Source organism: Sinohyriopsis cumingii, chromosome 2, assembly GCF_028554795.1.
Source record: "Sinohyriopsis cumingii isolate HCF-2022 chromosome 2, ASM2855479v2, whole genome shotgun sequence".
Lineage (NCBI taxonomy): Eukaryota > Metazoa > Mollusca > Bivalvia > Unionida > Unionidae > Sinohyriopsis > Sinohyriopsis cumingii.
Genome location: NC_142962.1, coordinates 125,377,497 through 125,402,538, shown reverse-complemented (window position 1 = coordinate 125,402,538; position 25,042 = coordinate 125,377,497). Strand labels below are relative to the sequence as shown.

The window sequence follows — 25,042 nt, the reverse complement described above, 5'->3', positions numbered from 1 at the left end:
AGTCAGCCACCATTATAGAACGGGAGGTCTCCTACAAATCATCACTGGTTTTACTCACTTTCGGTGCGCTGACGATACTTATCTGTAGTAAACTCGCTGCTTGTGATAGGTTTGTTTTTCAGAGGAAATAATGATTCTAGGTTGATTATCTTCTTACCTTGAATATCGAGGTGTCATCCAATCATGTAACAGATTTCTTGACTTAGTCAACACTTGCTGTACCAGAACCATTACTGTCCACAATTAATTTTCCAAATTTTGTATAGTAGCTCATTTTTATTTTAGTAGCGCCGATAAAATTTAGTATTGTGTCAGTAATAATGAGTCAAATAATCAATTTTGACAAAGGCAAGAAAGAGCAGCACAATAATGATTTTCAAATTTTTTGTCACTACCTTATCGTTGGGAGAACTAGCTCGGGTCAAACAAATTTACTGATGAATTTACTGCTCAACGATAATCTAAACTTTGATAATTTGCACGTTTATACCGTTAACCCTGATCCACAAAAGTATCAGCTGCTGGCCGATTATAACGATGACATCCTTACCATAAAGTATCCTGACGATGTTTTACCGGACAAGGAACTTGACAACAGTGATCATAAGATTGTAGTCTTTGATGATATTCCACTGCAGCACAGTGAGATCAATAAAATTAAATCGAATTTATCGCTGTCATGAAACAAGCAAGGCAACGCTATAATCTTAACTCAGGGTTATTATAACGTCGACCATTTTATCAGAAGAAACACTGGCTGCTTTATGCTAATTTCTGGCTTCGATAACATCGATGTCCAGAATATGGCACGAGAACAATGCGGTTGTGTATAAAAATTTGCTGATCTTTATCGCTGAGCTAACAAGACTATTTCTTATTGGATCGTTTTACAACATATGTTTTGATGTTGTATCAACATGTATTTAAGTGAATATGATTAAATAATGGCAACTCAGAGCGACATACTAAAAACAATCGTAGAAGCTAGGGGGAAAAAAGAATATTTCCTGAAGGGCGGCTTGGACAACAGCAGACTGCAGGAGATAAACCTAGGGTTTTAACCAGTAACAGATGTTCTCACGGGAAATGAAGGACTGAAGGAATCTACCGTTGCTTAGCAAAAAGAAATGTCAGCCCAACCTACTAAGCAACAAAACGGCCTGGAAAGGCAAACAGAGAAAATAGGATGTATCATTACTGGAATCGAGGAAGAACGACCAAGGCAAATTTGGCCAGGACCTGCTACGGATGACACTGGTATACAAACTGAACCAGTTGGATAAGTGCGAGCCAAACCGGCTGTGGCTGAAACTGTTTATACAAGCTGAAGCTGGTCTGGAGATGAAGAAGCAGCGCGTCGGTTTCGTGAGCTTGAATAGAAAGATAATCTTTCCAAAGAAAGCCTGGACAAAAATTGTCCAATGCCGAAATTAACAATTTCTTTATTGCTATAGAGGGACTACAACTAAGCGAAGATACTGTTGATATAATTGGGAAACTGGAATCAAAACTCACCATATGACCAAAAGATCTTGGTAGAAAGGTCTCGTTTTTTATATTAGGACTGCTCCCCCTCCAAAATAGTAAGGTTACTTCCCCCCCCCCATACAAATTTGTGCCTAATTGCCGAGACCCTTTTAGAAAAGAATAGGAGGTGGGTGGGGTCCTAAAACATCGAGCACCGCAGCAAATATAAAATGAGGCCTGGTTGGGTAGAATCCTCCTTTAACTTTCTACTTCACAGACATAGATTAGCTCTTATTTATACGTGACAAAATTTCAATGGTGAGCTATAGATACGTTATAGCGATAATAATCCGCTCATGTACGCGTACGATCCTGCACATCCGAAAAGATTTATTATAATACCCTACAATAATAATCTCTACGAATGGGTAATTCTGACGGTCGGAGGTCGATCCCACAACTGTGGATATATTGATTATAACAGGGACAACAGGAGGTCTGTGAAGATGACCTACGGTTCGATGATGTGCTTCAACGTAGTCAGAATGAGTTATCCGCTTGCTTTCGGAAGCCTCGAGAATTACTCTCTCTCTCTCTCTCTCTCTCTCTCTCTCTCTCTCTCTCTCTCTCTCTCACACACACACACACACACACACACACACACACACAAACACATAGAACATTTTGTAAAGGTCCATAAAACGTGTCACCTTAATAATGATGACCTTACTAGATATTTGGGCAAAACAATACATGAATCAAGTGCCAAAACTTACAGACTCTACCGATCCTACAAGTCAGGTAAAATGTATCACAATGTCGAGTTAGGTGTAAAACTTTAAATATGCTACATTTAGGAGAGAAACATAAAAGTAACTTCAAAATAAACGCATGCAATCTCGGTTATCGGTTTTAGGCTTAAAGTTCTTCATTAAAGAGTTAATATCTATTATATTAAAAATATAGTAGGAAGCAACATTACGTCATAACATCTGCTCAATCAGTAATTGACCAAATCACGACACGCTGATATTTACCATTACAAAGTTTTAATTATACCAACGCGTGAATGACCGCAGGTTGCACAATGACATCCAACAACGCAAAATAAATAATTTACTTGTTTTTAAACGAAACGATCTTTTCGTGAAATTCGTAACATTGCGCAATTCGATTAGACTCTTAACCTTTTAAATATTTATCTTTTGTGACTAAAACACTCCATACATTAATGCTAAATTCACCACTTTAACTGATTTATCTTTGTCAACTACTGCTACTATAATCATTTTTGTAATGTTATCTTCATTACAGTATTCATTCGTTTAGTGATTTATTCTAGGTCGTCTAGTCAACCTAAGCGACAAACGTTTCTTGCACAACGTTATATAAAGATATCACACCTATTATTTAAACTGCTTTCCTCGCCAATTCTGCGTCGTTGTGGTTCCAAGATAATTCGTTACTCAGATAATTTACTAAATCTATATAATGCATTCACACGAAACAGCGATCGATCTGGTAGAATGATGCCACAATAGATTATATCCACAACTCTTTAAAAATACTACACTTATTTTTTTTAGTCCCAGGGCCAGTACAAAAAACAAAATAAAACACAACAAGCTGTCATGTTTCCAAAATATAGATAAATTATAAATTTATGTCACTAAAATATAAAGTCAAACAAAGAGAAAGAATTAAAAATAAATTACAGTACGTTATGAATTCCTATAATATTTCCTGAATGTACTATCAAATTAACAGTAATCTGGAAACGTTCCAAAAGTTTTCCGAATAAAGGTTCTGATGCACTTATGCGCTAGCACCACAGAGAAAGACTGTTCTAATTTCCAAAAGCTTTTACCTCAAGGTAAATCCAATGAAAGTAGAATATCATCAATGTCCTTGAATGTTTAATTTAATCCAACCAAATTATATAAATATCCACGTCCTTGAATGTTTTCAGAACGGTATTCATGTTTTAATTAAAAAATACCTGTTTTCCGCTGATCGGTTCAACGACCAATAAATAAATCTAAATCCTCTCGTAACTATTACAAAACTGGACTATACATGAAGAATGAAACGCTGATTCCTTTATATAGCCACTATATATGCATCAAATCAGCAAGTCTGAATCACTAAGATTCCAGATTTTAAAAAATGCTGTATTACGAAATCTCTTTAATAGTCATTATCTGACTTTATTTATTATTCATCTAATCAAAAACTAAGGTGGCCATGATATTCTTCTTAGATCGCATGATGTTGAAATCTCGGTTGCTCTTATCGAAGACTCCGTAGACACAAATACATTGTGAAAAGATGCAATGAGAGACCTTATCATAAACAGAAACCGAATTCAACTTGTTCAAAGAACTCATTGATGATGAAGCCGCAACAAAAGAATACACGGACATCAGCTTCAATGATGCCAAGGTGACAAATCTATATTGATAAATGCAGTAGGAAATGTTTATTCTGGCCCAATTAAATATCGATATGTTTCGTCACTGTGTCTATTTTATGCTGATAGATCATGGTATTATTTCTTATTGTGCACGCGTCTACTACCATATTGGAGATTATCTGTGCATATAAAATTCAAAATGAGTAGAACCCGTTTGGAATAACTCTGATTCTTCAAAGAAATGGAATCGTAGGCCAAAAAAATAATATATATATATATATATATATATATATATATATATATATATATATATATATATATATATATATATAAGAGGATATATTACCCATATCAATTTAAAATACAATGGGATTAAGCACGATTTTTAATATTTTGATGAAAAAGCAGATGCGATTAACTTTGTTGCTTTTACTCACTTGAAAAAATATTAGGAAAAGTTATTATTGCAAATATTTCAGTCTAGTTTTGAAACGGTCAAATCTAATTCTAATGCACAGTGTTGCACCAGATTGTTGTTCTCCGCCTGCAAATACTTCCGTATCTATCGCATGATCAGTGATATTCCTTTCACGGGATTGAAGAACATATTTTACTCACAATTACATCGAACTTATGCAGGAAATCATTATATTTGCAAACCTGTAAACTCTCGGCATCATCATCAGTTTAGACGGAGGGATTATCAAAAACATTCCATACGCAACATCAACATATCTCGCTCTGAGGCGTGTGCTAATGTGTTTCACTTTAATCAAGCCATGAATCTTGAGTCATAATCTTTTACCATTATATTTCATGCGCTCCATCAAAACGAATGTCGGTCAACAGCCAATATGGACTGCCTGAAAATAAGCATTGACTAACTTGAATGAATTTTTCAGTCAATAACTGGCAAATACTTAGACATGCGTAGAAAATATCATTTTTTAATTCTTTAATTCTGTGGCTGGCCTGTACTATAAAATGTGTGCATGTATGTACTTTTCCTATTAATAAATCAAGGTTATTCCTAAGTTCACGTAAACAGCTAATTAGGTCAAATTATGATATGAAATAGTCGCGTCTCTCAATGGTCTGTTTTCACTAATCACAGGAAGATTATTTGCAACAGTACCTCTTAAGACCATACTGAGTGTATATTTGCCATGTAAATTGTCCAACTATAGTGCTTGTTGTTTGATCGTCTGTTGTGCGAACGTGAAACGATAGCGTTATCAGAATTTCCAAATAACAAGATACCAACCACGATTCTTAAGTTAGTGAAAGCCACATGCATCAACAAAATCAATGATTTTAATACCAGGATTACCTGCTGACGTCACAATTGCATCACCGGCGTTGTTCTCACTAGATGTTTAAATCGAAAAATAAACATTTTCCTTTCCGTCGACAATTGCACTATGAATGAACTCCATGATAACATTGCTGACAACTCAGACTTGAACATTGGCAAGATAATCGGCATTGTTCCCAATTTTCCCCAAATTTCTCCAAGAAAGCTTCACATGGAACAGTAAAAACCTTGATGTATCTTGTGCACGCGTAATTCTTCTTTTTTTGTTGATGAATATCCTAAACATGTATGAATAACACTGAAAATCTTTATTACTTGGAGCATAAAGGGGAACCCATATCAAACGTGGGGTCTGATGTGTATTTGAGTACTTCATATCTGGTCACCTGGTTCTACTGGTGGTGAAAACACAAACCATATATTACCCTGAACAGTCTCGATCGTCGTTTTAGACCTGCTTTCCATAACTGCTACTGAGGGTATTACAGATTACTTTGATTTGAATCGTTCAGGTAATCCGGGCAATACCAATCTCTTGGTTTAAAAATCAACTTACGTAGAAATCGTTCGTCATCTTGAATATCTTCGGGCCAACCTAAGACTGATCTTACCGTCACTGCATGAACCAATAAGTGTTTCAATGAATCCATAAGATCCTTAAGGAGATACAGTCTACCAAGATATTTTCCTTCCTTTGTTGTTTATACCATTGCAGTCAGGCTTGAAATCTTCAATGTTTGCTCCTCAGGAGGCACAGTTCGGGCTCTGTCATATATTTGAGCTATGTCGTCTTTAAAACACTACAAAATTATCTGCATGTAGTTTGGCACGTTTTTCACCTTTGGTTCGATAAAAGTTAACAAGCTTTTCAAACCCCTGCCGTATAGGATCTTTATTATTAAAGCTCCATTGATGAATTACTGAATTATTCATGTCAGGTTCTTTTCAATGTAAATATGACTCCTATTCGCGGGTAGTTTATGCTTAAACTCGGTTAGTTGCATTGCATTAGGTAAAAAACCATCAAACAACAAAGGATTAATAAAAATAATTTTCACGTGCTGATTTTTAAAATCATTTTTTTAGGTCGAGTCTTTAAAATATTTATTGGCATGCGGGTCTTTTGTCTCGAGGAAACTCTCAGGTGTCTCTATAACATACTCTTGCATTCCCTCTTATGTTTTTTGTATTTGTGATAATTGTACTGGTGCACTTCTGATCGGACTAGGTCGTTGTTGTGTTCCCATGACTGCTACAGTGGTTTCTGGAACTTGTTTTGTTGTTTCATATTTTCATGGCCGTAGCTTTTATTTCACTCGTTGGCTTAATCAGCGGTGCAAATAGCCATTAAAAAGAAACTTCGAGGTCTTCTCGTGGCCTCGTCGATTGTGGAATAGAAAGCAGTCGTTTTGCAACTCACTGCTTTCTTAAAATCTTTAAGAATATCATAACACAATTATTGAACATCAACCGACAGTACAATCACAAGCAGGTTTATATGTTAACCATCTTAAAATCAAACTTAACTGCAATTAATCAAACATGACTAATAATCGATTCGCGAACAGTGTTTAGGAACAAAGGAACTATTTTGGAATGGTTTTGTCTTTGCTTATTCCTTGTTCGCATTGCCATTGGATACGCTTCTTTCTTTTTCTTTTTTAAAAAAACAATTCTGCTCAAAATTCAACTCGTGTTCATAAACGTAATGGTCGAGTGTGTGTGTGTGTGTGTGTGTGTGTGTGTGATTTAGATTTTTAACGTAGCTTTAACGATTTTCCAGTCACATCGCTAATGTCTGCAGTGTGGCAATTTAAAGTGATGTCTAGCTCTGGGGCATCATGCCGCAGACATGTAGCATGATGTCCCACCCAATCACATTACCCTGACACCAGGCCGACCAGTCCTACCAATAACCTATTAATGCTGAGCGCCTAGCGAGGCAGCTGTAAGTACCGTTTTTAAAACTCTTTGGTATGACTCGGCCGGGATTCGAAACCACGACCTCTCGCATCTGGGGCGTACGCTCTAACGACAAGGCCACCGGAGCGGTTCGTAATGGTCGGAATTCAATTACTGTAATTTGTGTTCGATGTTGAGTAAAGACCCTCACTATTATTTTAAAAAATGTCGTTGACGGTGATATCCAAGTGCATCAGCCAAATTACCAGCAACACTATGAACAAATATCTTGGTGAGAAACATATACCTGGTTGCTGTGTGCCTGTTACACGACTTGATGTACTACACGATCTTGTTTATAATACATCAAAATATATTCTCTAACGTCAACGCGTCGATAAAGATCTTTTTAATGATTTGATGCGTTTAATCCAACACTTGGTAAACGAATCCCTAGATAGATCATCAAACGCGGTATAAAGTCCAGAATTGTTTCAGGTGGTTTTTAAAGGTAAAATATAAATATTAAAACAAATAAATCAAAGAAACATGGTATGCTATTGCATTTTAGCAAAACTATACTACAATCTTCGTGATTATTGAAAGTTTACAACCGTTGTTGAAAAATCAGCAAGCGCTGTCAGCCATGGTTGGCTAAGCAAGCATTGTGTCAAATTTACCTACCGGTTGCAAAATGCATTTCACGTGATTCGTTTCATGTATAAATACCTAATGATATTCATCAAGCTTATCTCTTATTTTTTTCGTATCTGATCGTGTATATGATCGACCGGGTTATTGAGCATAAAATCATTTCCGCACATATAAATGCAATTTAACCATTGTCGATGTTACAATCAGATCTAAAGAAGCTGAACCATTAATATCTAAAGATTCTGGTTGTGTAGCTGATACATCATTGTTATGAAGGGTGACAAACTCATTTTACTACATTAGTACACACCAATGCAATGTTCCGTTGACCCAATCATATCTACTGTAATGTAATGAAAATATTATTCACTATAGATAATTATTCTATAGGTAGTAAGTATTATAGTAATAATGCTAGAGTTGACAATTAAAATTAATGGGAATGTAATTTATATTAACATTTAAATTATCTTCATTGCTCAAGGTATACCGTTTTCCATAGTGTACTAGGCTACCTGTGCAAATGATATCATTACGTCAAAATCAAAGAACGTGCTCTTGAATTTCTAGAAATGACTGGTTTCAAACTTTTTATCTGTTTCTAAGTCAGTTTTGTGGACAATTCATTGGTTTGAATCATTATACACTATTATAACTCTAGCTACCCGTTTCCTACAAAATAATTACCAACAATGTTATTACTCTCTCGCAGCGCTTAATTAACCTATAGACTTTTTCAGATACCATTCCTATTATATATTTGATGCCATTATGACCTCTAGAATTTAGTTTTATCGAGAAAAAAATAACAATAACGGTAAATGGTGTAGCTCCTTGGAAATAAATCACTTGTGCTGTCGATTTTAATGTAATTCTGGCTGGTTTTATGATTGGTGTCACTTCGTTATTTTCTGACGATTTAAAAATTAGTACTTTTGATTTGACAAGAATTATTGTTAGGCCTATGTAGTATAATAATACCGCTCGGGTCCGCCTCAAATGCGGGAGGTCGTCGATTCGGTCCCCGACCGAGTCATATCAAAGACTTACAAAAATGGTACTAACAGCTACCTTGCTTGCCGCTCAGCATTAAGATGTTATTGTTAGAACTGGTCAGCCTGGTGTCAGGATAATATGACTGGGTGGGACATCATGCTACATGTCTGCGGCATGTTGCCCCAGTGCTAGACATCACTATAAACTGCCACATTGCAGACATCGTAGCGATATGACTGAAAAAATTGTTAAAGCTACGTTAAAAATCCAAAGCACACACGCGCGTATATAGTTTACCGCATGCTACGTTTTACCCTTGCCCCCACGCTCTTCGGCATCTTCTTCGCAGTCCTGCTCAACTACGCCTTTGAGACATACAAAGAAGGGATCTACCTGCACACGCGATCAGACGGCAGACTGTTCAACCTGACACGACTGAAGGCAAAGAGCAAATTGCGTGAAGTCACCATCAGGGACATGCTCTTCGTTGACGATGCTGCTCTAGCCACCCACACTTAAGCTGAGCTACAGCGCCTGATGGACCGCTTTGCTAAAGCATGCGATGAGTTTGGGTTGATCATAAGCCTAAAGAAAACAAACGTGATGGTTCAGGACTCGGACTCCCCAAGCATCATCATCAACAACTACGAACTTGAGGTGGTCAGTCAGTTCATGTACCTCAGCTCTACCATCACCAACAACCTCTCGCAGGATGCTGAGCTCAACAAGCGGATCGGAAAGGCATCAACAACTCTCTCCAGGCTGTCACAGAGAGTGTGGAACAACTGCATGCTGACCCTGAACACCAAGGTCACAGTGTACCGTGCCTGCGTGCTAAGCACTCTCCTGTAAGCCAGTGAAACCTGGACTCCATACGCCTCACAAGAGAAAAGACTAAGCGCCTTTCACATGCGATGCCTCTGACGCATACTCGGGATCACTTGGAGCGATCGCGTAACAAACAACGAGATGCTTGAACGTGCCAAGATTCCCAGCATGGTCACACTCCTCTGCCAACGTCGCATCAGATGGCTGGGCCATATACGTCGGATGGATGACGGACGGATCCCCAAAGACATTCTTTATTCGAAACTCGCCCCTGGTAAAAGGTCGATCGGACGGCCACATCTCCGCTTCAAGGATGTCTGAAAGCGCAACTTGAAAGCCCTTGACATCGATGTCAACACCTGGGAAGAGCTCGCTCTAGAGAGATCAAGCTGGCGACATGCTCTGATCACTGGTCTGAAAGCCGGCGAGGACAAGCTACGCTTGCTAGCTGATGAAAAACGATCGCAGAGGAACAAGAAGCAGTTCCAACCAACACTAGACATAACCTTTAAGTGCAGCAAGTTCAGCAAGGACTGTCACTCCCGTGTTGGACTACATAGCCACAGCAGACGCTGCACAACCACCAACCAGGACATCTCTCATGGGCGCACTTCCATTGTCTCTCGAGACTAACGGATGCAAACAACATTTCTTAACCGTCTATATTCTGACACTCTATATTTTGATCGCGACCAGATACCATAAGGACTGAATATGTGTACCAGATACCATGAGGACTGAATATGTGTAAAGTAGGGCTGGGTACCACGAAAATGTTGGGTACCGCGGTATTTCTGAGCGTACCTCGACACGGGCTACGATATAACAGAGAATTCAGTTCTCTGAGGTCTGGCATGTTTTGTTTAATTTCAGTATAAGGTATATTGCTCTGATCGTTTGCGAAATAATTCCGTATAACATCTTCTATGTTATTTGGAACATGTATTAATTTCCTTCAGATCAGACACGAAAATATTTCATCTCAAAAGTAAATTAACCTCCGCCTCCAACCAATTCCCCACCAAAAATTAAATGACTAGTACCTATTAGCAGATGAATTTAAGGTGTAATTACAATATAATATATGAATTTAACATGTGTAGTTACAATATAAAAGCCTAAACTAAAATGGGATGAATTTAATATGTATAATTACAACATTAAAGCCTTAACTAAAATGTGATGAAAAGAGCACACTACAGCTGATACAGTGAACATCGTGCTCACATTAGAGAGCAAATTGATAAACATATGGATTGATGACACATTCTTTTTATTTTATGCTCAAACGTATTGGCTCGATAGAAGTAGTAGATTTCGAATTGGATCCCGTGTCATGTTAGCGATTTACCGTTTATGATCTGATATCTTTTGTGATTATTCGCATAGCAAATATAAAACTTTACATTATTCATCTTTCCAATTCGACGTAAGAAAATATATAATTTGAATCTGAGTCGTCTTAAATGGGGGATGCCCATATTGTCCACCCGGCCACGATAACGTTTAAGAATAACTTCGAATTTCACCGTTATCTTTTTATCGACGCAGCAGTGAAATTAATTATCTTATTTCCCTCCAGTGAATTATCACAATCGTTTTACTTGGAAAATCCAATGATTCACTTCCTAACATAAAAGAAATATGCTAATAATTAACTAAAACATTACATGTTTTATTTTATTTTTTTTCTTTCTTTCTTTCTTTTTTCTTTCCTATAGTCCAAAACGTAGATTTTGCCCTAATATATTTCACAACATTTTGTTTGGCCACCACTTTGGCACATGTCAAACATGTGATTAAAAGATCGAAACATAATTATATTTTCTCCATTGATTTGTCACCAATACAACTGTTTTGCAAAACGAAGATAATTGTTTTATCTATTTTGTTCTGAATAATGAAAGCACGCTTTTAATATCATTTAAGTCAAAACAATGCAGATTGTTACCAATCAATTATTATAACTTGACTTTCCTGGTGATGAGCAGCATGAATATTTACCTTTACCGAGTGTAACACGAACATCACGGAAAAGAAGCCAAGAACACCTACCTGGATGTTTCTGTGATATGGAAACCTGACACACTGGACAAGTTCAACGGCAGTGTTGATTTCAGAAGTGATGAAGACCACAAATGTAGGATTTAACGACTGCGAAAATAAAATCAAACAATGACGCAGATTAGAACTTCGAATTTGCATATGTGGTTGCAAGACAAATACTTGTTGAACAAAGTGAATGTACGCCTGAGATTGATTCTAAGTAGTACCGTCTTCCATTTGATGGATAATGCTAACGAGTAAAAAGACAAGCATCGACTTTACGTGCATCCTGTAGTTTTACTTAAAAAAGGGAAACGACACCAGTCAAACCAGGTATCTATTAGGACGAATGTAAGTGAGAGTCTGGACTCCGATTCAAGATCTTCTCTCCCAGCTGTTTGAATCCACGGGACAATTAGAAACCAAAAGCAGCCTCGGCATTTCATAGCACGATTATGCCGTTAAACATGTTTTGGGGGGCTTTGATTCACTCCTGACGCTCTCCTGACTAAGGCTGCATTGAGGAATATTTCCCCCCTATAAAACCGAGTTAACTTGGTGTGAAACTTCAGGTTATTCTGACAAATGATTTTATGTAAGAAAGATTACAGAAAAGATCTCATCATCTTTTTGTTTGAATTCATCTTACATATTTATGAAAGAAACCAAAACGATGTTACATAAGTGTTCGTTCGAATACAAATCATGAGTATATTGATAAACTGGCTAATTTAGGAATTATATTGGAGCAGGAACGCTGTAAATTACTTCAATACTTTCAGGAAGAAAAGACACGGAAATTCATTATTCGATATTGTATAAGGAAAGAAAGGCGTTTATATCAAATAGAGATAGTGGAACAAGTTATGTGGACGACATTCAAAAGTCAAGCAAACATAGAATCAATGTTGATGAAACAAATCAGCCAGGATTGAGGTGATTTCAATTCGAATCCTTGGAGAGTAACCAAAATGTTAATAATGAAATATTTTATTATAGAAGTGATGAAAAGTAATGCGCAGGGTCTTATTTATACACAGACAGCACTGTCGTTTAATTTTTTAAAATACACCAGCGAGTAATAACACATCAGTGCGGAAATACAAATCATGATAGTCACCAACGTTTTTGCAATCGAAAACAAACGAAACTTATTTGCATGTTCATTTGCTGCTGCTGACGAGTTTGTTATACGAGCTCAAATCCACTTCACTGGACAACGATTGTATTAAATTGTTGACGGGAACTAGTTTCGCGGGCTGGGTTACTATTGTCCATTTTGAGAAAGTTTTAAATTTCAGGTACAAGAGACTACTATTCAGATCGATGTAATCTTCGGTCTGTCCTTTGATTTCAAATTAATTGTCAGCTGAAATAGCCAAAGACGACATTGGATGAAATTCCAGCGATTCTTACATCGTCGTTTATTATGGTGAGTGACATTGCAAACATACTGAAGTTGGACTTATCGTTTAGGATCTGCTATATTTTGTGATTATTCACATATAAAATATGAAAAGATACAAAGTTCACCTTCCCGGTTCAATGCAAAATAACACTTTAAGAATTTTTTTAACGTCTTCAGTTTGCAATAATCTCAGTACATCTGTTTCAGGTAAGTAATCAAATACGTTCAGTTCTCTTACTGTTTTAAATCTAGCTTTCGTTGTGGATTTCGCCGTTAAACGTTGTTCGTTTTCCACTCACAGTTTGGAAATAATGAGATGAATGAATTCTACCAAAGCTACTTCCCACTGAGCTTCGTGATCCAATATTTATGGCCTAAGGTACATTGGCCCTAAAACAACACGTATGAGCAGAATGTGATGTTGCATACAATAGAGCAAAACTTCATCACTTATTGTCATGGGTCACTCCTTCAGGTGCACATCCGATGCTGCGATGTTTCGATTAACAAGACGTGTGTAATACGGCGATGTACTTGATAGTGTGTTGATATATAAAATATTTCCGCATAAGTTCTTTTAAATTCAAAAACATCAGTAAGATACAAATTAAAATTCACAAAGTTGAATATAAACTTGTCAGTGTTACAACATTCTCTATCGAAGTGCCCCAGGAACACTACGTAGACACTTTAATGTTATTTTAGTCTCGACACAATTCACTGTCTCTAAACATTCTCCATCGATGACTTGGTAAGGGTTATGAGGGTTATGAATGTAAATGCAACTGTCGGTGTCAAATTACAAGACTCAGTCTCCTAAACGTTTTAAGAGATCGAACAATTTTAAGCTAATATTGGCTGTCATATATGCTGCAATGATGCCATTTCCAAACGACGCAGGAGAAAACTCCGCTGTTTCCTCGTATTTGACTAGGATCCAAGTTTCACAAACGATTTCCACATGTGTTCAGTTTTCTTTTATCGTCCATCAGTTGAAATTAGCAGCTCGGATCTGCCAAATATTCCGTCTTGAGAAAGATCGGACGTTGTGCACGTTTTCCCCACAAACAATTAATCATAACTGTTGACAAACGATCGTCTTCCGTCATTATTTTCTACGTGTTGCAAAGTGATGCCTTTTATGCAATGCAACTGTTTTTTTAATGACTCAAGGATAGCCTTTTGCTTCTAGCTTTAGTTTGAAAATTCCTTAACCTAACCCAAAAAAATTATTGTATTGTAGTCCTCGTGATGTGGTAACATTTTTCGCAGACTTGTAATAAGTGGTATACAAGATCCAGAGCGCGAAACAAGTAGATGCTCTCCCAAGTCCTGTCAAAGCGCGTTTTCCCTATGTGTGGTCGAAAAACATGTATTGATTACATGTTTTAACTCACGTACGGCATATAGGAAATATTAGTTTCCCTTGCATTGATGTAAGAAGAGATGGTGCAAATGCATTGATATTCATTTTTTGCATTAGACGAAGTCTTTGTATTGATGAATGCGTTCCACGTCGATGTTTTCACTCAACATTTCCATGCATCTTGTAGAGAACTGGCAATATTTGTACACACAAGGATGCAACAAATACACATCGATATATTTGATTTTTCTCGTTGCGATTCGTCCACGTAGTGTAGCAAGCATGTGATATTCGTATGTTCGTCCTCCAAATAAACTCGCTTGGGTTCAAAGGCTCGATGTCCACCACGTCGTAAGTTCGACAATGTGTTTTAAGTCGGGATCGGTTCTTAAACATTGTGAGAATATGTCTACCACTCGATATCCTTGCTTTTGTAACCTCAAGGGTCGTTGGTATATTTGCTGGTAGACCTCTTCCAGTGTGAACTCTGAGAAATGACTATTCGGGTTTCGTTGAAACTTCTGGCATCCGTTGAATAAATTTCCATTGAACCCGTAGACGATCTGAGGGTCTTCTACCAGCCAACCACTGAAAGACTTCCAGTTATTTTTTCTCTCCCGTTTATAGCATGTTGTATCCAATAGTCTTCACTTTCGCATAATAAATGCAATCAACACAAAAGCCTTGGCGGAGTATGGACCGATATCAGACAGGAAAGTTTATATGTCGGCCAGTTAGCTTTCGGACATGAATTTCTTTCTGTACACTAATCATCACGCCTTAGCAATGGTAGAATCTTCCTTCAAAGGATCGATACCTCCGTCATCCAGAAACGATTGTAGAAATTTCCACAACAATGGCGTAAAATGTCCACATCGGATAGGCAATACTTTAACATTTGTTCCTCAGAATCAAAGGGGTAATGGACGCGTGAGCTTTGGCACCAGGTCTAGAATGCTTCTCCTTTTTTTGTGTTCATTACCGTCAAGGTCAAAATAATGAACGTCAGGTAACTGTAGGAGCACCACTTGTTCATTTGTTTCGGTTCTGAAAAAGTGTCGCAAAATAACATTTGGTCATTTCTGTCGTGCGACTCGATGGCATAGTAAAAAAACCTCTTGGAATTGTATCTGTCACATGTATGTATAGGTCTGACTCCATATCATGATAACTGGAAGGGGGCATTTTGGTACTTTAGCCTGAATAATATTTGAGAAAAAAAATATCGGTCGTATCACGAGAAATGGTGTGCCATTACGATAATAGTAACACTGGATGGATGTCCTCTTTGATCCATGTGTCCTCGGTAGGGTCTAGATCATTTGAAAGGAAACAAATTTGATGTCCTACTGGAATCATAATGCAATGGGGGCAGTGAAAAGAAAAAGATGTTTTAATGCACTTCTCGCAAACCTGATGAAGTATACAAAAATTAATGATGTGAATGTCAGTCATTTGCATAAATTCAAACTAGAAAAAGATGAAATCCACTTGTTTATTTTTCTTCTCGTCTTCCTTGATGTCTACCTGAAGTTCATTATCGCAGTCTTGGATGTAAGATGTAAGTCCACGATATGGTCACAGAAACGATATCATTTACAAAATGTGCTTTGGACTTGAACTTATTTCATGATGGTTGACGAAGATTCGCGTTGCAAATTGAGCAATGCATCCGTTCTTTTTCATAAATGCAAAACAACCAATGCCTATCTCTTCACAGTGTATGTCTTTGTTCGACTTGGTCACTTTTCTCACAATAATAATTGAATCATGTGAATCCAGTTATACTCTTGATTATGGTGTACTTTTCGTCCGGGGAATCGAGCCCTCGAAATAAGAGAACAACTTGAGAGTATACTTTTAACGTATTGCTTAGAGCCAAGGCGTCTTCATGATTTTGCATGTCAGGAATGCCACACGCTGTCTCTTTCGATATGCTTGCCTGCTGTAACAGGAATTCTGCTTATTTTCAATGCTCTTCCATGCTATTTTTTCATTCTTCCGTTTCGTTCTTGTTACAATATACGTTCGACCTATGACACGGGCTTGGAATATCTGGTCTTGGCAGCTGTTAATTTAGAGGATACTGCGTTTTGTACTGCGAAGTTCGTCCACCAATAACAATTTGCGTGCCCTGCTACATTTAAAAAGTGAAACGTGGGTCAATTGAAGTGTAGCTTTTACATCAGTCATGTTCAGTTCCTCATTATATTGCTGGACGTATTGATTTTTCTATGAATTTGTAGGGTGTTAATATTGTCAGCGTTCTGAACTTGAACTAGATGGGCTACTTCAGACTATTATTATGAATGGAGAATCTCAATCAATCGCCTTCTTTCGCTTATCATTGTCGTTTTAGTATCTCTGGAAAGGAATGCCAAAAAGTCGGTAATGAAGCCTTTTACTTTCTTGGGTGGTACTTCTGATTTGAGCTCTGTAACCCGTAGTTTTGATTCAGGTTCGCTAATGCCCTTTTCGAAATCACTACCACGGGCTTGAGATTCCATTTCAGTTCGCGTATGAGGTGTCGTTGTCTCCTGGCTTCGTCTTCTAGTTTCCTACTGGAATAGAGCGATCGTTTCATCTTGACTGCAAAATTTCATGTGACTACATTTTACACGCACTATGTCCCTATATATAGAGCGATTGTCTAACTCTAAGAGCATTCAGTCATGCATTCATTCGTTGATTCATCTTTCAAACTGTGAAGATGGAAAATTCAAAACAGATCGTGCTTCTGTCAGAAATGTGCAGAGAGTCATACGAAAGTATAATTCAGAAGGGTTTACTGCTCCTCACGATAAGAAAAGTCAAGATACTTGCTTTATCTGTTATCCTGATGTTAAATTAATTTTGAATATTTCCATAAACGCCTATCGTGTGTTACTTTCCCGTAGACCCCTATATGTAATCAAAAACTGGGTGCTGGATTGTATATATGGTGTTTTTGGACAATAATACCAAATTGTGTGCTGGAATGTAGATACACACAGAAGATACAGAAATAGATTTCATAAAAACTATGCGAGAAAAAAATGTCATTCAAAAATCAGATGCATATAAGGATATAATCAAACAATACTTTATATAGATTGATTGCATACATATATTCATAGAATTGTGATATGATTTTTAGGCGGCAATGATTAGTCAAAACATATTTGCTTTGATATGCGATTATAGTTGATTAAACTTGTTTTTCTTCATATACATTTGGTATGATTATAAGTAAAAATGTGTCATATCCAAGTAGTAGAACATATATTATGTAAGATCCAATATTATCACTCTTTCTTTCTTCTCTATCTCTATCAAATTTCCCTTTCTTCTCTGTCTTCAAAATCGTTATTCCCTTTTATGTAGTTCATTTTAACAATCCTTTTGTATTGATTATCACGACCTTGATATAAGTTTCTAAAAGACAAGTGCGCGGTAGTACAAAGATTAAAGCGGTGGCTATTTTGATTGAGTCGTACATTGACAGTACTGTTAATTGTATGGTACTTCGGAGGTTTCCGTCAGTACAAAACGTACGGAAATTCCCGAGTAATCTTTTTATCAATCAATGATATTAATGTTTTATTTTGTCCTGGCAAAATAATTTTAAAAATTGTTTCTTTTTGTTTCACTAGATAGTTCTATGAGTCATATAAATTTTGAATATTTCAAATAGAATTATATTTATCAGTGTTTATCAATCTATCTATATTCATAAGCAAATCTATGAAGTCGCTAAGAAGAATGTCACAAATATAGTCCATGCAGCGAAATCAGCCCACTACACTACTAAGATCATGGAAAGTTCCAGCTGCAATGAGCTCTTCGAGAGTACTAACAAGTTAATGTCAAGGAACAAATCGACCCCACTTCCAACTACCTTCTCTCCAGTCGACCTTCCGGACTTGTTTGCAAATTTCTTCCGTGACAAAGTACAAACCATTGGAGATAAGCTTGACAACACAATTTCAATTGACTCGTCGTCACCATACAGTTGGGATACAGAATTTGAGCGGAAAACTATTAGCAGCATTTGAACCTGTCTCTATGGATTTAGTACGTACAATGGTGATGAAGAGTGCACCAAAGTCATGTGAACTTGATCCAATTCCAACATCATTGCTGCTTGAGTGCTTAGATCCAGTATTGCCTTCACTAACTGATGTTATTAATACCTCTCTCTCATCTGGGGAATTCTCATCATTTTTCAAAACTGCCATTGTAAAGCCTCTGCTGAAGAAACCAACACTAGACCATAACGATTTAAAGAACTACCGCCCAGTTTCTAATCTCCCATTCATTTAAAAAATCTTAGAAAAGGTTATTCTATCCCAGCTTGTATCTCATCTAAATTCAAATAGTCTTTTTAGCAATGTACAATCTGCATATCGCCCTTGCCACAGTACTGAAACAACTCTTCTAAAAGTAGTTAATGACATTCTATCTGCGTTGGATAGCGGAAAGATTACAGTCCTCACCCTCCTTGATTTGTCTGCAGCATTTGACACAATAGACCATGATATATTACTTCACCGTCTCCAGCATGTATTTGACATTCATGATACAGCCTTACTGTGGTTCAAGTCCTACTTGGTCAACAGGACACAAATTGTATCTGCAAATGGAATACACTCCAGCCCAGTTGATCTATGTTGTGGTGTTCCACAAGGGTCTGTTCTTGGACCTGTTCTTTTCATTCTGTACACTCAGTCGCTCTCAAGTATCATAGATAATCACCCAGTGTCTCACCAAATGTATGCTGATGACACCCAAATATACAAATCTAGCAACCCAACTGAAGTTGATGCCACCATCCAAGGTGTAGAGAGGTGCATTTCTGATGTGAAATCGTGGATGACTTGTAACAAGCTGCAGATGAAAGATGATAAAACCGACGCCATTCAGATCATAACACAAAGATTTTCTCATTCACATCCTTTACCTCAAACAATAAATATCAGCAACCCCAACATTAAATTCACACAATCAGTACGAAACCTAGGTGTTACTCTGGATAGTACTCTCACATTGCACCAACATGTCATGAACATATGCAAGGCTGCATATCTTGAGCTGAGACACATCAGCTCAATTCGCAAATATCTTTCAGCTGATGCCACTAAAACACTTGTGTGTTCATTAGTACTTTCAAGACTGGACTATTGTAACTCAATTCTGTCTGGTTCATCTCAATATCTACTCCAGAAACTTCAAAAAGTTCAAAACACAGCTGCTCGGATCATACTTAGAGTACCACGATCAGAGCACACCTCCCCGCTGCTCTATACCCTACACTGGCTATCCACTCGATCCAGAATCAAACACAAAATTTGTTCTCTGTGCTACATTTCACTGTCGGACTCTAGTCCAACATACCTATCTGACCTCACCCATGTGTATATGCCAGCAAGATACTTACGCTCCTCTTCTGACAATCGTATACTCATTATTCCCACTGTTAAAACAAAGTCATATGGACAGCGTTCTTTTACATACCAGGGCCCAGCAACGTGGAATGAATTGCCCACTGAACTGAGACACAAAGACAAAGTGATCACATTCAAGAGGGCTCTCAAAACTCACTTATTTCGACTGCAAGAACTAACTTAAAGACCTAATAATGTTTCCTACCTGAAATATTCTCAGCATGTTTTTTATTTTTTAATGTTTTTCTAATTTCGTGTTGTTTGTTTTTGTAATATTATTATTATGTTTCTTATCTTATAGGTGTTGTCTAATATTGTAAAGCGCTTAGAGCTTCTAAAGATTAGGCGCTATACAAAGTCCTCATTATTGTTATTATTATTATTATTATCAAATTTCCCTTTCTTCTCTGTCTGCAAAATGGTTATTCCCTTTCATGTGGTTCATTTTAACAATCCTTTTGTATTGATTATCACGACCTTGATATAAGTTTCTAAAAGACGAGTGCGCGGTAGTACAAAGATTAAAGCGGTGGCTATTTTGATTGAGTCGTACATAGACAATACTGTTAATTGTATGGTACTTCTGAGGTTTCCGTCAGTACAAAACGTACGGAAATTCCCGAGTAAACTTTTTATCATTCGATGATATTAATGTTTTATTTTGTCCTGGCAAAATAATTTAAAAAATTGTTTCTTTTTGTTTTACTAAATAGTTCTATGAGTCATATAAATTTTGAATGTTTCAAATAGAATTATATTTACGATGTTTTAATATTTAACACGAGTCATGCATGATAAAGTAGTAGACAAATGGAATATTTAGAAAGCTAATCGAGCCAAATCAGAAATTTGACAATTTTCTTGTTCAGAAGGTCATTTTTAGTTATTTACCCGCGCGTGTTAATGTATTAGGAACATGTATTCGTTTGTAAAACTACTAATTTTCGGAACAACAGTTGTTTTATGTTCGAAGTTTACGTCATTCACAAGTCTATTAAATAGTTTTTTGTATGTTCAGTGTGCTTTATAATTTACTGGCCCAAGCTAAAATCCTTTCCCGGTGTTGGCATCGTACTCCATTGCCTATTATAGCAATGGTGTAGCTAGTAAATTGACGGCTTTTATTTCAGCACTTCCTATTTTCATCAACAAGCTCTCTAATGTCGGCGTAATTTCTTTCACCGGGTTTCACGATAATTAATTTTTATTTCAAACAGTATAAGGAGGATAATATGGCGCTATTTATCCATCTTTTGACAGGAGGCTTTTTTGAAGAAAATCATTTATAATATCTTTCAGAAATGGAATTATCATTTGCATGTTTCATATCTGTGAATTTTCTCGCAACATCCGTTGTTGAATGAATATGAACGCACATAAACTTATAAAGCCCCCAATTACATGTAACACCTACTTAAATTGGGCTCTATCCATCCTTGGAAGTCTAAACTTATAAAGCCCCCAATTACATGTAACACCTACTTAAACTGAGCTCTATCCATCCTTGGAAGTCTAAACTTATAAAGCCCCCAATTACATGTAACACCTACTTAAATTGGGCTCTATCCATCCTTGGAAGTCTAAACTTATAAAGCCCCCAATTACATGTAAAAACCTACTTAAATTGAGCTCTATCCATCCTTGGAAGTCTAAAAGTCCTAAGAATACTTCCCAAATTATGATTTCAAATCTGAGCAAAAGGCATACATACATACATACATACATACATACATACATACATACAGACACAGATTGACAGTAACAGTTATGTTCATAGATATAGATAGATACGTGTGCGTGTGGTTTGGCAGATGTTGGGAGTCGAACAGAATCTATCTATAACCCAGTCAAATAGTTTGATCCCTGGAGGAACAAATGCTAGTTGCAATGCTTTCCGTTACTTGTTTAGAGTGTAGCAAGGATGTTTAATGATATAAAAACTACAACTGTGTATGATTCCAATTCTTTTCAAAATCATTTCCCTTTCAAATTACAATGAAATTTGCAAATGCTTCAGAAGTTTTTAATTTTCTAAGAAACATGCTGAATATACGTGAAAGTGTGTAATGCTTATCTGTTGATAAATTAACAAACCAGAGCGCGTGTCGTACACTTCCAATATCTTTAAGTTTTCGCAGTAAGATCCAGTACATTTGCAACACTATGAGAATTATATTGATGAAATGTCGGAATATTTATCTAAGACGGCAAACTCAAGGCAGTATAAGAGCACTCTGAGATAATTATCGATCAAGTGATCGCGAGGCTAGTTTGACGAATGGTATTACAGAAATCAGAACATCCTATAGTTATTTCGGTTCCTTATTCAAAATATAATTTAGGGTCACTGACTGAGATCATTTCTTAAAATGAAGCCAATCATAACTAGGATTTTGATGTTCATAATTGTTTTCTTTTCGCTGTCAAAAAAATAACCACGTGAGATTTACAAATTAATTTGTTTCCTTTTGTTTGTTCATTGCCCCTTTCTTTCAACTAATTGTGCATGAAAGACTATAAAGAATAATGCCAAATCTGCCTTTAATATAATCATTGAACCAAAAGTTTTTCCATCCAAAGAAAAGCTGGTGTCCTTTTTGGGAGACGGTAATTTCAAGGTCCAAATAATCTGCTGTAATGAATAGCAGTTAATCTAAACTGCTTAAATAGCTGCTTATCTAAAGTGTGTGTATATATATATATATATATATATATATATATATATATATAGAGAGAGAGAGAGAGAGAGAGAGAGAGAGAGAGAGAGAGAGAGAGAGAGGTTCTGAAAATTTACAAACTTTAGGCCTGTACAAATTTTGTGTATAGCTTTCGCCGTTGATGAGCAGATTGGCATGCAAATAAACTGTTCCTATCGAGACAAATACTATATACTTAACTGTGAAGTCTAGTGACTTAGTGGCGAAATAATTCTCATACTTACGATATACTTAACTGTGAATTCTAGAGACTTAGTGGCGAAATAATTCTCATAAGTTTGCATTCCTTTCACATGTGAAAGACATATTCCAACATTCCATGCGCCGCTTTATTGTGCGTGCCTTCAAACGTTGTACCTGCAACAACAACAACAACAACGTACCTTATGAGATAGTTTTCTAATGCTTTTTCGTTTAAGCTGAATCTTTATATCGTTAAAATATACAGGTAGCCATCTCAGTGTCACTGCAAGAAAAATGCGGATAAACAAGAAAAAGGAAAGTATAATTGAATTTTAAATGAATATTGCTCCATTACAGTGAGTAACGAGAATTCATGCCTTCCTCCGCAAACAAAATTCTGGGAATTTTGGGCTCTCACTTGGCCTGCCCAACCCCACCCCGCCACTGTTCCATTAGAAACATCCATGTAACAAATATAAGGCAGATCTATAAAGACAAAACTACTTATGAAACGGTAATGGGAAACAATGGAACCATGTTTTTTTTTTTGGAAACCCAAAGAGGAAAAACTATCCGCTGGTTGCCCCCCACCCCACTTTATCGCCAAAACCCCTCCTCAGTGTAATCGACGAATAAATTTAGTGGGAATATTTTCATATATTCCTCTATTGTGTATGATTTCCGCTTACTGAACAACTGAACCAGTCTTGTCTTATTAACACTATCAATTACATAAGTTAACTCTTTTAAGCTCAGGAGTAATGTAATTTTAAGTTAAAATCCATTTTCAACCTACGTACCTCTCTGAAATCTCTACGTGATAAATATAAGGTTGTTTGCAGTTGTAGAGTGACAGCAAAGGAAAAAAAGATTTTTCTGAACCTCAGAGAAGAAAATCGACTGATTGTAGTAACCATTGAAACTAAAGCTAGAATAATTCTTTAGATTACTTAACTGAACATCATATGTTATTACATTATTGATAGAAGTGTAAGCCAACTAGATGACCATGCATATGACTTTATACAAAACTTACTTACCGATCAAATCTTTATTTTTACAGATGTCAGATTTTGATGGACGAATGAATACAGTGTGGATATTAGCAATCTCCAGTGCACCATTGACATAGCAGGGTACACATAACCCAAAACGTAATACGTGTTAACTGTATCTTGTAAAACGATTTTCCCAAACACCATGCTAGAGGTAACTAAAATATATAATTTGACTGGTTCCATCCAATGCTCGATAGGCGATTAACATTTTACTCACCTCTTCTCACGAAGTAAGCACACAATAAAAAGAAAAGATTTATCACCTAATGTTTTCTCTCTTCACGGATCGGAAGCCTTACAAGTATACTCAGTGTTGAAAAGCACAGGTAGCTACCAACGGCACATTTATCGTTGTCAGGCATTGAAATGCTTAACTCTCACCATTTCATTGAATGAGAAATATAAATATGGTATCAAAAGCTACTTTTTGTAACAATTGCAGGTTTTCAAATGGTGTAAAATAAGTAAAGTTTGTGTATGCTTTAGATATGGAACATCATAATGTTTGCTCAGCGCGTGAGCTACTCATAGTTTTCTTTGTGCGGTTGTACCTCTTCCAAATTAAGCATTTATCGTAATTCTATGAAGAAGTAATATTCATTTAATCAGTAAGAAAACATTATCGGTATCAGATTAATGTGTGTTTTCACCTATTATAACATAGATCGTGTATTTCCCCTCTTTTCAAATTAAACATGATGTTTTGCATCCGATTTAACTTAAATGGTCTAATTTTCCCCATATTTGTAAAACGAGTTATTAATCTTAAAACATTTAGCAATTTTCCACGTTTAAATGCAACTTGGTCTGTTTTCTCAACAGTTTTGCACTCCTGTTCGTCAGTTTTTGTTTCATATAGACTTTTTCTGACTGACACGATCCAGTACAATTTGACTAGACTGTGATTATCTTTTTCATTTTTAAATAATTATGTGGAATCATCAAATAATAAATCACACATGCTTGGCTACGAACATTATCATATAGTTACCAACTTAGTTCGGAAAACACCTGTTACTACATTCTGTCCCTTTCATTCTGGACATCAATTTCTTTGACATGGGTGCTTTTTCATATTTTCGGTTTGAGTAGTGTTACTTCTGATTGGAATTGCCCTGTTTCTAATCAATATCATCATTAAATGATGTCAGTAATGTGTCACGCCCGTGAATGCCATTAATTGGTTTGAATGTCAGTTGCAGGCCTCGTTTTAACATTTTAATTAGATTCTGCTTTATATCTGCATACATCTATTAATTTCAATTA

At 36.5% G+C, this 25,042-nt stretch overlaps 1 protein-coding gene across 3 annotated transcripts in view; it reads right to left on the bottom strand.

Moving 5' to 3' along the window:
* LOC149805763 (muscarinic acetylcholine receptor M1-like) overlaps positions 1-23,988 on the bottom strand; it is an 81,575-nt gene extending 57,587 nt beyond the window's left edge. For 2 of the 3 annotated variants that reach the window (XM_089950433.1, XM_089950436.1), the window contains exons 1-3: positions 23,759-23,988; positions 22,760-22,892; positions 11,631-11,729 (exon numbers count right to left, since the gene is read on the bottom strand). Coding sequence is in view for 1 of the 3 variants with exons in the window: in XM_089950436.1 (XP_089806562.1) it covers positions 11,631-11,729; positions 22,760-22,819 (159 nt within the window). In the remaining 2 variants the exon portion in view is untranslated. The remainder of the gene's footprint in view (positions 1-11,630; positions 11,730-22,759; positions 22,893-23,758) is intronic. The other variant, XM_089950432.1, reaches the window with a different exon arrangement.
* Positions 23,989-25,042: the final 1,054 nt, after the last annotated feature.